Below are 16105 nucleotides of genomic sequence, written 5' to 3' on the forward strand. Positions count from 1 at the left end.
TCTGAAAAGAATGGGGCTGTCTTCTATTTTTTAAAACAAAACAAAATATGCTTTTTCTTTATGGGGATCTACACCACATTCCCAGTCTCGTGTTTGAACCTAGTCTGATGATTTCTAATGTGCTCGCATACTTCAGTATTTCTCTGATAAGTGGTTCCAGTGCATTAAGGAGACGCTAACTGGGCTAATGCTGATTTGGGAGAGCAGACGTCTCTGCGCATTACTACGATGGAACTTGCAACGTATCAGAGAAATGCCAATTCACCATCACCACCCCATGGCAAGTCATGACGATATCGCCCTTGACAGAGCCTTCTGCTTGCTCTCCTCTGAAGGTAGGGTACCACAAAAGCAGCTACTGAATTAGCTACAAAGGGAGGAAATGAAGAAAGGGGAGGGAATGAAGAAATGGGAAGTAGAAGCTGTGTGAAGGACAGCTAGGAAGAACTACTGCACACTACCCTAGACAAAAATATTTTTAACCAAAATAATATTTTTCAACCTTATCTATGTTAAGTGTTAGTCAAGACCCTCCTAGATATTCTGCGAAAAAGGTGACAAACGAGAACAGCCAGTTAAATATGTTATTTCTCCTTCCATGCCTTTCAAAGAGTAGAAGTTTTTACAACTTGTACTTCACATCTTATTTCTAAAATAAATAAACAAATAAATAAATATCAACAGCAACAAAACCACCCAAACCAAAAGAAGCAGAACATGAGAATTACTAAAGAACTCTGCAGAGTCCCAGCTCGGATCTGTCAAAGGAAGAACATGAAGGATTATTTTAATCTGAGTTCTACTTACCACCATGTCTAGTAGCAAACTGCATTAAAGGAGGAGGTGAAAAAGCCCTCCTCATCAGCGGTCATATTGCGTTAAATAAAATTTTATCTTGGAACCCTGCTCTGTAAAAGCCCACAGGAGCAGATGGCTTTACCACCCCTGAAGGGAAATGGCAAGGCTAAATCACCATCAGGCCCTGCCGAAGCACTGCAAGCATAGATGTCCAATACGGCCACAATACTGAGAAAGATCGAAGGACTGGGATTTGAATATTGCTTTTGAAATGAAGGATAAAATCATTAAATTACATTGCCTGACAAAGTGCAGATTGAATATAGGGAGTTGTTTCTGGGACTTCTTTCTTTGTAATGCTCATGAAAAAGACACTGATATTAAAAAATTAGAAAGGAAAAAAAACCACAGCAAAACCCAGGATGATCAGCCCCTCCCCTCTACACATATACCCATGTACACAGTTTCTCTAATCTTTTTTCTTCCGTGCCCTTTATCAAATAGATAGTGGTTGTTTTCTCATGGCCTGCAGTATTTGCTTTTGCTTGCAGGTCTTAGACTGCAGATCTTATCTCTGTTTACCTGCAAGCTTATTCTTTCATGCTCTAAAAGAAAGGAAAGGTGACAAATCAGATTACCGCCTTTAAAAAAGCATGCTGTGAATTAGAAAGCCAGGGAGGTAAAAAACTAACATCTATCCAAAACCTCAAAGTAAAAACAGTATCTCAAAATAAAAACGGCATTGAAAGAACATTAGAATAAATTCCAATGAGAATTTCACCGATTTGAATTTATACTTTTTTTAATTTTACAACTGGAGAGTCAACTGAAAAAAAATAACAGTCCCTTTTTCCTGCAACTTAGTCCAGATGTCCCTGATGGCTAAGGCAATTTTCAGAACAGCAACATAATTCCTGAGAAAGATACCATAAACTACACTATGCAGGAGAGGTCATTTTTTTAAATGCCATTTATTTAGCCTTCAGTCTGTTACCACAAAGTCATCACTTAATCACCAGGCATGGGCAGCAATCCTGCTGTTATGTTACATCACCTCCCCCGCCTAATGAAATATTTAATGCTAAATGTTTCATTACCCCTCCGTGCTGTGTTCGTGCATCCTATCCCGCTGGCACGGGACGGAGCCTCTGGAGGGACATGGCAGGCAGCTCTGCTCTGCGAGGACCTGCAGCCTCCCGCTGCTTCCAGCGGCGGTAGGACTGCAGCGATGAACAGGCAGCTCCGCTCTGCCGGTCCCCTTAGTACAGGACTTTTGAAATCCGAACACATAAAATGGCACCACGGAAAACAAAACCAGCTGAAATGCAAGGTTGTGGGTATCCCATAATATTCTCTTTTCCTCTCTATACTGCTTGCTGGATATTCAAAAGGTATCAAAAAATTGCTCCAGTGATTCAACAGCAAATCTCAAACACACAGAAACAAAATATTAAATCTGCTGCTTAAACTAAAAATCACTCTGCTGTGACTCCACTTACAGAACAGAGTCAGCATTAATCAAGCACTCTTGGGCACTTTTCTAAGTCATGAGATATAATATACTCATTTTAAATGTGCTATAGGTACATGCTCATCAGCTATTCATACTGCCAAAATGCATGAAACGTAGAAATCACAGTTCAAGTAATTACCACTATTCCTGATACCCTTAATGCTGGAATTAACAATTAAAACAAAACTGTTCTTTTCAAAATGACCCTATTTCATTATCTCCCCAAAAATACGTTTCTTAACTTTATTTTAAGTAAAGATGCTGAAAATCAGGAATGACAAAACCAGTCCATTCCCAGTCCCACTGCAGAATTTATCTTCCACGGTCCATATACCAGTGTATACCCTAAACTAGACCTGGCTGAACCTTTTTGATGCAGCCATCGTTGTGAAATTAAGTGGAAATCAATTTAGCTTTCATTTTGAAATGCATCACTTTTTAGATAATGAATTAAATTAAACTTTATGGAGTCTTAAAATACATCAAAAAAAGGAGGAAAGGCACTCTAGAAGTGGACTTCTGCACCCCCATTGCAAATGTGAGCAAGTCTGCAGGAAAATTTCCTGAAACAAGCATAGTGTGGATGCTGCAAGCCCAGCACCAATTGTTTTGTTCTGCAGATCCAACTCGTGTCTGATCACATTGGCTGCTGTTACAAACATAACCTGACTGAACAGGTTTTAACTTGAACATGTACCAAGTTGTACAGCCTGATTAAATGTGATTTCTCAGGAAAAGTAAAAAATTCAACTCTCTCTTACTTTTTGGCATGACAGCTACGGAATATTAAAATACTTTCAAGTTCTTCCTGTGCTGTAGCTTCAACCAGCAGCCTTTTTTTTTAAACAGCAACTTCCTTCAGCTGTAAAGCATGCCGTAACGATGCCCAGCTCAAAACAATGTACAAATTTAGTCTCACTTTGCCCTTTAGCTGGGACTAAAATTGCATATAAGAAGAATCAAGTGGTGCATAGTATTTGCAACAGCCCCTAATAAAGTATGATTTGCATTTTGGAGGTTTCAATGGGATGTTATACGATATGACTGCAGTGGCATTAATTTTTGTTTGTGTTTGTGATATTGCTTGTTTCATTTTTGCAGATCTAGTCTTAACACTAGTTTGGTAACACTGGATAAATAGATGAGCATACTGGAACCAAAATGGAAACGTCTTTTTCGTATCATTTTTGATACAAATGTCTTTTTCCAACTGCCACCAGCTGCACCCATCTGCAACTAACCTAAGATGAGGAGAAAAGAGCTGTCATATGCATCATGCCTGCCTTCAACTCTCCCTCCAACCTACATTTTTCAGGAGAAGCAACAGAGCTGAAATCATAATAATCCTGCTGTCTGCAGCATGAAGAAACCAAAGAAAAAAATGATCGTTTCAATCCCATGCCAATGGAGAAGAACAAAGCCAGCTAAAATGGCTAAGGAACAGTATGACTTACACACATGCTCTGTAGGCTAAAAATCTCCAAGCTTTGCGTGGCCCTGTTTAAGGGCCATTTAATAGCAGCATTGCGAAGGCAGACTTTTTTCACTACCGAGACAAATCGGTATTCTGTGACATTTTCCTCTTAGAGACAGAAAATCAAACTGGAAAGACATTTGATTTGGAAAAAAATTAAGGAAAATATTATTGTTTGAACCCAATCAACAATATCCACAAATAAATTAGAAACTTCAAAACGTCCAAAAGAAAAAAAAATTCAGAAAATTACTCTCCTGAATTAGCAGTTGGCTGGGGAACTTCTGGTTAAGACCAGGTCTGAACTGCTGCCGAAGCCCAGAGCTTCAGCCACTGCCACTCGCAGTAGGTAGGAGCAGCTCAAGGCCATGGATTTGAGAGTGAGGTCCTACGCGCTGCTGGCGAGGCCTAGGCATGACAACCCATTTTCTCAATTTTATGAAAGAAGCAACTGCCCTGAGTAAAGCCTGCTCAGCCCTAACGGCTGAGTGCCTAATGGTTACTCTGTCACTGCTACCTATGTGGCAAGGGACAACCTGCGAAGGAAGTTGACGAGTCCTGAGTAAAAAAACAAAAAGGGTGATTGCTGTGACCGGCCGTATCAAGGACAGAGAAGTGCAAAGATCCAACCTGTGAGTAACAACCATTTCATTTCCAGACTTCCTTCAACTACATCTAGCAGAGAAACACAGTTAAAACCTCAGAAAGCAAATGGATGTCTTGGATCTGCAGATCGGTCACTCACTTTAGCTCTCTGAGGCAGGTTCATCATGGTGTCTGGTTTGAAGTCGTTCTTGTTCTTTCTGCACAGAACGGCTGTGATGATGATGATGATAACTGTAACCACAGCGATGGGAGCCAGCACCGCTGCAATGATCCACAGGTTGTTTGGGGGATTCTTCACCACGGCTACAGAAAATTCCAAACCAACATTGGTAAGTTGCAATCTGCAAACGCAAGATTTCAACTGCTTCCAACAGAGTCTCCAACTGTTTCCACATAGTAACTAGTATAAAAGGATTGCTAGTAACCTAGCTATACCTTTGTATTCCTTAAGTAAAAGAAATTAATCAGCAACGCTGTTCAATTCACAAATCCCTGGGCTTTCTTCTCTTACTTAGTTATAGCCAGCTGCAAAAGCAGCCGCCGACTCCCAAGTCAAATTACATGCTGTCTTAGATATCACTCCAACGATTCATTTACAGAATAAGCAAAAAAATTAAAGTAATACATCCTTAATTATTTTTAAATACAAAACCAGCTTATAGCATGTGCGTTAAAAGTAAACACACAGAGTCCGTAGCCAGTGTCAAAGACTTACTGGCTCAGCAAGAGTAAACCAGGAGAGTTTTTTCAAAAACAATGACGCTAAGCACACTAATAGTTATTATTGATATCAACAGGGCAATAAGAAAATGCTTCTCTTGTGCTCTAGAAATACTTTACCATAGTTAAGGTCAAAATGAATCCATCATTTCTGAAGCAGGGGAAATGACGAGGTTGGAAAGAGCTACTTGCAGATATGTTAGTAATGGCACAAGGAAAAGGGTACATTTCAGAAATGCAGTGATGCTAAAATGTTTTTAGGTTCCATTTTACCAGAATAAAGTCTCTTGGTGTGAACGTTCAACTTGTGCACATAAGAGATCCTCCTGTGACCCACCCCTGGTTCTCTTATTTCACGTCTTTCTGGAAAAACACCAGATAATTTTATGCTGCTGAATTTTGTTTTAGTGAAATGTTTTGTGGACTTCACCATGCTATCTCTATTTATTTTCTATTTATTTTTCTATGCCACTTGTTGCTGGCCATTGTAAGAAAACCAGCATAAAGCAGCCTTTCCCATTTCCTAGGGGACTAGCGCTTTCAAATGTCATTGAGCTTATTAGTTGTCAGAGGCACTCAGCATCTTTTAGGATCAGGCTTCAAATGCATACCATCTTGTTCAGCAGCAGTTACAACAGCCAGCTGAAAGTCTGTCTAAAGCTTAAGCCTATTTTCTTTGTAGGTCTACAATTTTTTGCAAAGCCAATGTAGTTTGATGGGTGATTAGGAATAGCACCATCAGGTACGTATCTTGCACACTGTGTAACAGCAACCACATGCTTAAAGACTGTCCAAAAAGCCAGGCTGAAGCCTTGCAAGGTTCACTTTTCAATGGATTTGCATAATTCTAACTTATTGACCTTGGACATTTAGTTTGGGGATGAAAGGGCTGTGGGGAAGGAAACTGAATCTGAGTTTTATTGGATAACAATATTATAATTATAGATTGCTATTTTGGGAGCAGCAAACAATTGTTGAAAATTTATAATTACGCTTTCTAGGGAATGCAGAGGAAATGATGACCTTATGGCTAATAGGACAGACATTTAGGAATCCTGGTTTACATCTTTAATTCAGTTACCAGCTTCCAATGTGACCTTGAGTAAGTCAATCCACAGTTCACTCAACTCAATAAGACTTCAGTGGATTTTGAAGCAAGCCTTTCATTTTGGTATAACTCAGTCCCTCACTTACAAAACAGGAACATCCATATTTTTTGTTATTATTCATCTGTCTTGTCTAACCAGACTGTGAGCTCCTGAGGGTAGATGTCTTTTCTTACTGCATTTTGGTACTGAACTTTTCGTTCTACTATAACAGAAATTATAGTGAGTAAAAATGAAGTGCACACAAAGTATTTTCTTTGGGAATACAAAGACAGACTACAAATACCAAGCCTAAAATGAAAGAAATTATTTTTTTTCTGTAATAAGGTATAAAGATAGAACTATCTCCTACATTTCGAACACTCTAGCTTCAGAATTTCAGTTACCCGGGGTCATAATTTCAATTTCTGTATATTCTCTTCTTACACTATTCTGTGCATACGTAACTTGTACCAAAATCTACAGATGAACGAGGCTGCCTTATCAGACCACGGAAGTACAAAGTTAGATCATGAGCAGCAGATGTCATATAATTACCTAAATACCCATATAAATCACAGAATTGCACAAAGAGCTGGAAAACTGCTATGTATTACCTGTAGCTGCTTTAGTGAAAATTACATTTAAAAAGTATTCTCATGGAACACACAGTCATTCAGAATTTAAATACTAGACTTTATGGAAGCAGGAATGGAGATCCCTGGGTTTAGTCCAATTAAAGTCAGCAACTGACCATGATCAAACCAAATTTCAGGCACAGTATATAGTGCATTCTCTGGAAATCATACCATACTTTATTACTGTAACTCAACCATATGTTTATGGATGATATGTCAATTACTTATTGCAGTGGTTCCTTCTTTTCCTATCACCATTACATGTAACTATGTCAATATCACTGCTCCTTCAGGCAGAATTAATAGACCAGGGAGTCACATTTTATATGCTGTTTAGCCAGTAAGGAGATCCAGTACAGAAGTCCACTACGTAATTTTAATTCCATCTGCATAAATACCTTGGCAAAGCAGAGAAATTCAGTTAGCTAAAGGCATTGATTTATGCATTAAGCTGTTATTGCACAAATAGTAAGCTCCACCATAGGTTTATGACTGTGGGTCAACGATACAGGAATAGCAAAATAAAAAATATTTTTTAAGAAAATACCTGTGCCCACAATCACTCAGTAATAAATGCAAGTCTTTGAAATTTGAAAACGCTTTACTTTTCAATAATAGATTACTTTTCTGGCCACCTTATCCTGAAAGATGGTACCATATCTTGAATCTGAAAATTGCCTATACACATAAGTAGTTCTGTCCAGCTTCACTTTTCTAATTTGTGTCTAAACAACATCAACTACCATATAGTGCACTTTACAAGGTTCTTGGTGAAAGTTATTATTTTTAAAAAATCCCTTTGAGACAGAGAAAACCTACATTATTTTGAACAAGTCAAAAATAAGGCACATCTTGATAGCCCCCACATTTTACTTGGAGCCAAGTTATTTGAATAGCAATTTAGCCCCAGAAGCCATTAGGTGTGGTGGTTTCATTAGCATCAGAATTAATTCTGACTTTACAGTTCCATAAAGTTGTTCAGTTCATAGAACTGTATGTGTGTAAAATTAATTGTACAGCAGAGTTTGCAGTGATTGGCTAAATAACGGTTGGTATATAGCTTTGATTACTACCACAGAAGATTAGTCTGCCTTCCATATGAAAAAGAGCAGCCTGACGTAAGCAGCTGCTCTGAAAAGTGCAGCTGAAATTTCTCTGTGTGATCAATAGAGGCTCCCCACACCTACACCAGTGTTTTCACAAAGAAAGAAGAAAAAAAACCTACTAAACCAGAATTTTTAAAAGGACTCTTACGATCAGCTTGAACTTGAATAACATAACCTAGTGTCAAGGCCATCCGCTGGGAGTCAACGGTACTCAAAATTTTGGCAGCTGCAGTGCCCAGCAACGGCTTCCCATTGTATAAAGTATAGTATGTCAGTTCAGCCGGCTCCTTGGGTCCTGGAATACGTTGGATTTTTACCATCTTTCAGGGAAAAGAAAAAAAAAACACAAGAGAAAGAGAAATAAACTATGTTTGTATTGTACCATTGAGAAACCTGCCAGAAGCTACTCAAAGGCTGTGCACAGAGGGAACTCCTTCAAGACCCCATATAAGCATAAGCTCCATGCAAAAATTCTCATAGGCTCAGGGCTTCTCCTCTTCATAGCCTAGGCTATTAAGATTAGTGAGGACTGACTGCCTTCTTACAAATTTTTAAACATAATCCTAAGGTAAAATCCTATACTAAGAAAAGCATGCAGTAAAAAGGAGGAAAGGATCAAAGGGTTTGGACATTACAGTCCTCTGTAAAAAGGGAATTCTTAAAATCTGTCCTAATATTGAAAATTATCTTTTGCTGGCATAATGCAGTTGGAAAATTCCCTCACATTTTACTTCTAGATTCATTATTTTTCATCCCAGGCTGACAATAAAGAGAACCATGCTTTTTCCAGTTTATTCTGCAGAGCACTGGCAGAATTTTTGCATTGTACCTCTGTCTTTCCTAAGAGTAGAAGTGTCAAACACCCTCTAATGATGAGAGGAAAATGGAGTTTCGTGGTGGTTCTCCATTATGTTATGCTCTAAAATATGTCATGTTTTCATGGAAAATTTTACCAAGGTTCACACTTCTGGCAAGTAAAAACATGTTCCTTCTTTTAAATTCTTTCAGTGAGAAAACACAGAGAATTGTGGGCAAACAAGGAAAATAGTAATTTGTTTTTATATCTCACAACAAGCAATTCTTGAAAAACATCATGTAATTAAAAAAAAAAAAAAAGCAATAACTTGTCATTCAATTTTTGAAGACAGATCATCTTTGAATCCCCAACAACCAGCGTCAGTTGGCTAAATTACTGAGAAAACAAAATACGATCATTTCAAAAAACTGAATGGGAAGTGTTGCTAAATAAGAGAAAGATGACTAATAAATACTCAGGACTGAAATCTCTATTTCCTAATGTGATCTGTGGCCACATGATTTGATGACTAACCCTGTATAAATAGTCCTTCATACTTCTTTTTTTCTTTTCTTTTCAAGAAAAAAAATATTCTAGCTTTATTGAGTTACCTGGGAAAGGAAGACCTAGGAATTTTTTTTTTTTAATTTAAGAACAAAAGCCTGGAAGTCTTCATTACGCTGAATATGAGACTTTATGTGAAAATATGTACTTTGTACCAATCCTCATAGCAACCAAAGAGAAAATGTTTATTACACTGATTAACTGATAACAGTTTCTAAAAGATGAGAGGCATGCAAACATGGCTGACTGCAGAAAAAGAAACCCATTAGTAATGCCATGCTTACTGCGCTCGCTGCTTTGGTATTCATGAAAAGAGACAGGAAATCTCAACCCAATTAAACAGGTTTTCACACAAATTGAGGCAATACACATGCAAACAAAGCCCTTTTTTCAACACGCATCTAGGCGCAACCGATGTCGCATTGACCACCTGCACAGTGTAGCTGCCCACAGTAGTGGCACGTTTGAATCGTCTTCCTTGCTGATGGGACATCATGAACAGCGGGGCCAAACGCTGCTCCATTAATCTTGCAAAGCTCTGATTGTTCAGCCCCAGTAATGCAATATCAACCCCTTGAATAACTGTGGGAATGAAGAAAATCCCGTATCAGCACATTTTAGATGGACAGATTAAGCAACACGTGGTCTGCAGGGCAGTTTGGGACAGGGGAGTATGAACTAGCTTAGAAGAAAAATAACTGGACACTGTTACACCCCCTCAGTAATTCCCAACAGGGATATAATGTGCCTTTGTTTCAGCCCTTGCACCGTTCTTCTCAGCTAATGTCAACAACATTTCAGAAAATAAAATCCTCCAAAAACTTTCTTAGGCTTTCAGTTTATCAAAAGGGCTCCAGGAAGCACCTAATCTATGATCTTCAACATAAGAAGTAAAAACCTATTCAAGAGCTACCAGTTTTTATGCTTATCACCAGATGCTCCTGTTAACTAAACATCAGGTTTTCATCCAGCAGTTTTGAAATCTGAAGCTAGAATTTTATATAACTCAGTTTGAAACAAAACACTCTATGTCTGAGAGCAGTGAAAACTGAATAAACATTTCCAAAGTAAAACTTAATATAAAATTTAAAAGACACTGAATTTACATAATGCTCAAATTAGCATAACATAGCATTTATTTAATTCATTAAAATGTATGATTTTTCAGTATTATTTTTTAAAAAATCTTTTGGGACCGTCATGATTTTTTTGAAAACAGCATTTCCATTATAATTTCAATAAGACTTCATTGCAGTATGTACACAAAGGCAAGAAACGGAGTATCAGGTTCATGGGGTCCAGACAGGAAGGAGACACACCACTCCCTTCAGAGGATCATAACCTCTGCATAAACTTATTTTTTAATCTCAAAATTATGAATAGATATAATGGGCACCAAACCATAACAGCTTCTGGAAGCAAAGTGTAGAATTTAATCGTTTCATGTCAGGCTCCTTTTCTCTTGCTCTCCTGAGCATCAAACAATTCCAACTACAGGCACACTGATTAGAAAGGCTTTGATATCTACTCACTCAAAGATGTCTGGGGTAGAGGGTCTCTTTCTTGCCCAGTTATCGCTTCCAAAGTCAAAACGATTGTGAATGACAATGTGATACCAGTGAAATGACTGTGATAAAAACAAGCATTTTGAAGCCTAATTGCATTCTCTGTGCCTTCTTTTCTACCAACAGAAAGTTATGTGTGTAATGCTTCAGGTGAAAGATGCAAAAATTCCTGGACCCAGACACAGTCAGCAGATCGTAACAAACCTCTTTGGTTTAACAGATCACCTTTCTTCCTGGGTTATGGCTATAAGCTTCTTTTGATTTCAGATTTAAATCCATGCCCCGGAAAAAAAAAAAAAAAAAAGGAAAAAAGAGAAGCCTATTTGTATTTTTAAACTCTGAGAAGATAATGCTGCTCTCAAAAGTGCTTAATCCAAAGTGGCATAAATAGTGAGGTCAGTGTTGGATGCACGAGACATCTCTGTTTAAGATGACAAGTCACAGTTATGCCCCAGAGTAACTTTAAATGCAACAGGCAGGTTCAGTGGGCAGCCACTTATTTCTGTGTAAAATTACTGCACCAACGTCTTTATACAATTGAGCACTAAAAATCATTACCTTAGGTGCACGGAGGAGGGAAGGAGATTAAAAAGTACCTGTTATCACCCAGTAGTCTCTAGTTGACTCTGAGACATCAAGGTTTGGATACTCCAAAGCTTTAAAATAAAAGTTGCGATTATGTCATAATATTCCAACATCCTACACATTATATGTCCCAAAACTATTTAGTTAACCAGACAGTGATAAATAAAATTGAACTATGTCCCAGGAGGAGATCTACAGGCATAATTTTCAGGGTTACCATTTCCCTTCTGTCTGAAAAAGGACATCAAGTGCAAACAGTACAAGCACCGCCATACAAAGTAGAACATACACCTTCTATTGCCAAAAATACTGCTGGTACACTGTCTGGGGCAAAGCCCAGGCCTGCCCATTACTAAAAATGGTTCCTAATGTCTGTTATATACATCTCTGCAGCTTTCTCTGTGAGCAATCGCCTGCAGAAGACAAGATGAGATTCTATGGTGATTCTGTGATTTAACCCAGGATCACAATTTTAACCTAAAATAATAATAAAATTATCAAGGATCAGACTGCACCAATCACTGAGTGCAGTTCCAGATGAATTACAAAGGAGACTAATGAAACTGTGAACACACCTTAGAGTGTGATACACTCACTCTTTCACTCTGCACCATTTAAGGTATTACTACCATATCTGTTTACATCTGTGAGAAATGGATGTTTGCCGTTTTGATGCCTTGTGTTAGCTTTTCCATCCCTAAAGTGCACCAGGCTGTGAAGTTCAATATGCTGCTAATTCATTATACAGCTCAGCATTTTTTCAACAGATTTCTGCAATGTGGAAAGCATTAACACTTGGAACTTAATTCAGAAAATATCCATGCCTTGCATGCTGACACACTGCTGTTGAGTTACCTTGGTTTTTAAATTCCAAAGTGGCTTGAAATAGTAAACATTGTAAAGCACCTGACTACACACAGTAACTGCTTTTGAGGAGGGATTTTAAGGCATGTCCTGGGCTGTGCATTTCCATGACAGACAGTGACAGCTCTGGAGGAGCCACTGGAGTCTACTGGGAAATAACACACTGAGAACAGCAGCAGTATTTATTTGATAAACTGAAACAATTGCACTGCCACATGAATAAGCATCAAACACTTTTCAAAGTAAACATTTTCAGAAGACACACTATCAGTCTGAGGCTATAAACACTACGTGCGCATTAAGTTCATGAGTTTGCAGTATACCTGCTGCACTGGGAATAAAACCAAGAACTCCAAAATGAAATATAAGCCATTAGTTGTTAACGGAGCACTAGCTAAAGACTTTATCGAGTCAGTTCATCATGTGTGGGGATCAGCAGAGAACTCTGATACCACACGAGACTCCTACTGTGTGACAAACGGCTTTCACAGCTCCTGACTACCAAGCATATGCCTGTATTGCGTTTGTGAGAAGCACCATAATCCTTTTCCCATGCGACAGGCCTATTTTGGAGGCAAAACACTTGAATCGAGTACAGCCATCATCAAATCTTTCTCAGGCTTTCTCGCTGTCTTCACGGGGCATCCAGGAGCAGAGTCCAGTGCACAGGGCACTCTTCAGACACGCTCACCCAGCAGCCATGAAAAGGAAGGACCCTGTCTCATGATGAGTGGCCTACACCCCTTTCTAGGTCCCCAAGCACACCCTTTGTCAACAGCCGCCCTCCACCTCCCCTTGCCTGTGGAAAGACTTGATGAAAATGCAAACCTACCCTGAGTCATATCTCTTACCCCGTGATGGAAAGTCTGACTCAAAAGTGCACCAGCGCAGTGCAAGAACTCGTCGTTGGGCAGTTTCACCTACTTGTTTGCAAATATCTAATTTAGAAAGTTAATGCCTCAAGATTAATATATGCTCCTTCTTTTCAAGGATCTGCACAATCACCAGAGTTAGCTGTGATTCCTGACTGCCTTGCACCAGAGTGACCACACAGCAGAGTGCTCATTGTGCAAGTAACTGATGAAGAATCGCACAAGATAATTACTCTGCTGTTGGGCTGTTTGCAAATAAAATGGACTGCCAAAAAGGTAACTTGTGTTTTCCCCAGTGCTCGCTTTCCAGCAGCTTGGTTCTGCTTTTTCTTAGAATCAGAAAATGAACATGCACCTTAATAATTTTACCTAAAGCTCTGGATCCACTCAGCTCAGTGGTCTGATCATAAAGACATATTTGCTCTATCCTTATGTGCCTGATTACTTCAATATTGGTGAAATTAAATATTACAAACTACTCCATCACTGGTTTAGCCTTATCAGTGAGCTTGATAGCTACCAGAAGCTTACCCAGATCCTTACTAGCATTTGAGCACAGTATTTCAAATCTAACAAGCATCTTGTAAAGATTTACACAGTGAGATCAGGTGAAACCTGCTGTTCCTTAACCAGAGTCCATTACCATGCACTGATGTATCCAGCATGTCTCTGTCTCCTCTCACTTCCAGTGAACACTGATCTCCTCCAATGAATGGATAACCCGGCTCTACAGTGAGCTTAATTTCACATATCAAGTTTCACAAGCAGATTCAACAGAAATGCCCATAATCAAATGTCTTGTCCCTTTCGTTCATTTTAGCAAAAATTAGTATGCAGGGTCAGAGAGCACATATGCTGCACAGGCTGCCCAGACACACGATTTTCTCTTGCTCTCTATACCTCTGACTCTGGCCGATCTTAAGAAGCTGTGTGCTGGGAAGTGCATACTTACATTCTGCAATGGTGAGAGGTGGGTAGGTTAGATAGAAACCCACCAGCTCAGCTGACAGGTGATTAAGAAGGTTGCTGGAAATAGTGCCATTTAGAGTTGTGCTTTGATTGTTCACTACATAAAACAGAGTGACAGCTTGGGAGACATTGGAGGTGTTCAAAATCTGAAACAGAGGTAAAGAAATAATGTGTAGCTGTGTTTCAGCTCAGTTGGAAAAAATTAAAAAAAAAAAAACAAACCCCAAAGCACTGCAAACAAACTGGGAAGAAGCTGAACAATGGAGAAGATACCGCTCACTCAACATGATTGTGTAAAACTGTGATACTTTAATTCCTACCTTAGCGCATGCAGAGTTACTGGAGGACAGTAGCAGGCAGAAAAGGTGCAGTCAGGACTGAAAATATTTCTCCCTGTTTTTTACCAAGAAATGCAAGATGAGGGAAAGGATGCTTATCAGAAAATTTGATGCAGAGGAATTAAGTCTGCACGTCTTGCTCTCTTTGCTGCCTTCCTAGTGCAGTTACCTAGACCTACACCTTTTCCATATGAAATAAGGGGATATCATGTCTCTTCTGTTCCTAGCATCATGGGATTACCAGGTCTTCTCCCCACTTTAGCTCTATGCCAATCTCTTCCTGAGCCTATACCTGGTAACTGCTTTTAAGGACCAATTCTATTTAGTCAGTATTGGATCAGATCCTCAAACACCAGTTTTATGCAGGAAGCAGGGATGCAAAGGCAGGTCAGGAATGGAAAAACCATGTTTTCTCAGAAAACTCATGCCCTAGGACAAGAGGGATGTTTTTTTGGCTACTGATACTGTAGGTAGGGCCAACAGCATTCAACATTCATTAATGTTATTTAAATACCCCATTTTTATGATTTGGATCACTAAGTAAAAACATAAAACATGGTATAATAAAAGCATGAGAAGAAGAGCCTGACATCAGACCAAAGGTCTGTCTAGCCAATGTCCACTTACAAATGGTGGGAGCTGACGGTTGGAAAATGAGCACAGGGCAAGAGGAGAGGACTCTCTTCTGTAGTGTAAGGTTAGCCCACAGCTAGGGTTTGAGCCATGAATTATATGCTTGGGTTTAAAAAGGGTTGATGACTTTTTATTCTGTATATTTGGCCAGTTGCTTTTTGTAACTTCCATACTTTTTCTCCAGTAACATCTGGCCATCTTCAAGGTCTTATTGCACACTGTGTGAAAGCATCTTTCTTTTCATTTAACCTGAGTAGTTCTGTTATGGGAAACTCTAAATGATCCCTCCTGATCCACTACACTGCTCACGGTTGGAGAACCATGGCTAATTTAATTTATCCTTGTGTGGAAGTTGTTCCTTGCTTTTTACCCATATTGCTGCCGTTCTCTCTACTCTTGTAGTGCTGCAATGCCTTTTCTGAATTGTCTCTGTCTGCTCCAGAACTGTTCCTCAGTTTGTAATTAATCTAAAACCCTTGTACTATTTTTCTGTTGCACTGACTTAGTCCTTTGCATGGTACTGGAATAATTTCAGAAAAATATATCACACCTTTGAACCTCTTACTTCCCAGTTTATATCTTGCCTCCAAGACCTCCATCCCATCACTTCCTAACTTGGCAATACCCACAAAACCCACAACTACCACCTTCTTCTAGGGCTCTTTACAAAATTTCTTCAGTGCTTTCGAACACCTACAACTTCTGTGAGCAAATTAGTCACCACGAAGCTCCCCTCAGCATCACAGGTCTAGCTACTGAAAAGCTTGATAATCACTTTACCTACTGCAGTAGGTCATCTCTTGCCATGCACTTTTCTGCCTCTCCGAGTTCCTCCAGTTTGAACAAAAGCTCACAAGACAGTACCAAAGTAACTAAGCAGAACTCTGATGACCAATTTTCTCCTTCTGCTACACGTAAACTACTCGGAGGAGCAAAAGTCCATACACAGAGTTTTCTCACACGTCAAATACATAGCATA

The 16105-nt window shown here is 39.1% G+C and overlaps 1 protein-coding gene across 5 annotated transcripts in view; it reads right to left on the bottom strand.

The window, feature by feature from the left end:
- KIAA1549L (KIAA1549 like) overlaps positions 1-16105 on the bottom strand; it is a 136721-nt gene that overhangs the window by 49795 nt on the left and 70821 nt on the right. For all 5 annotated transcript variants that reach the window (XM_075094892.1, XM_075094891.1, XM_075094890.1 and 2 more), the window contains 5 exons: positions 14139-14301; positions 11462-11521; positions 9731-9882; positions 8089-8260; positions 4531-4694 (listed from right to left, as the gene is read on the bottom strand). In XM_075094892.1, coding sequence (XP_074950993.1) covers positions 4531-4694; positions 8089-8260; positions 9731-9882; positions 11462-11521; positions 14139-14301 — 711 coding nt within the window. The remainder of the gene's footprint in view (positions 1-4530; positions 4695-8088; positions 8261-9730; positions 9883-11461; positions 11522-14138; positions 14302-16105) is intronic.

Source organism: Phalacrocorax aristotelis, chromosome 5 (genome assembly GCF_949628215.1).
Source record: "Phalacrocorax aristotelis chromosome 5, bGulAri2.1, whole genome shotgun sequence".
NCBI lineage: Eukaryota > Metazoa > Chordata > Aves > Suliformes > Phalacrocoracidae > Phalacrocorax > Phalacrocorax aristotelis.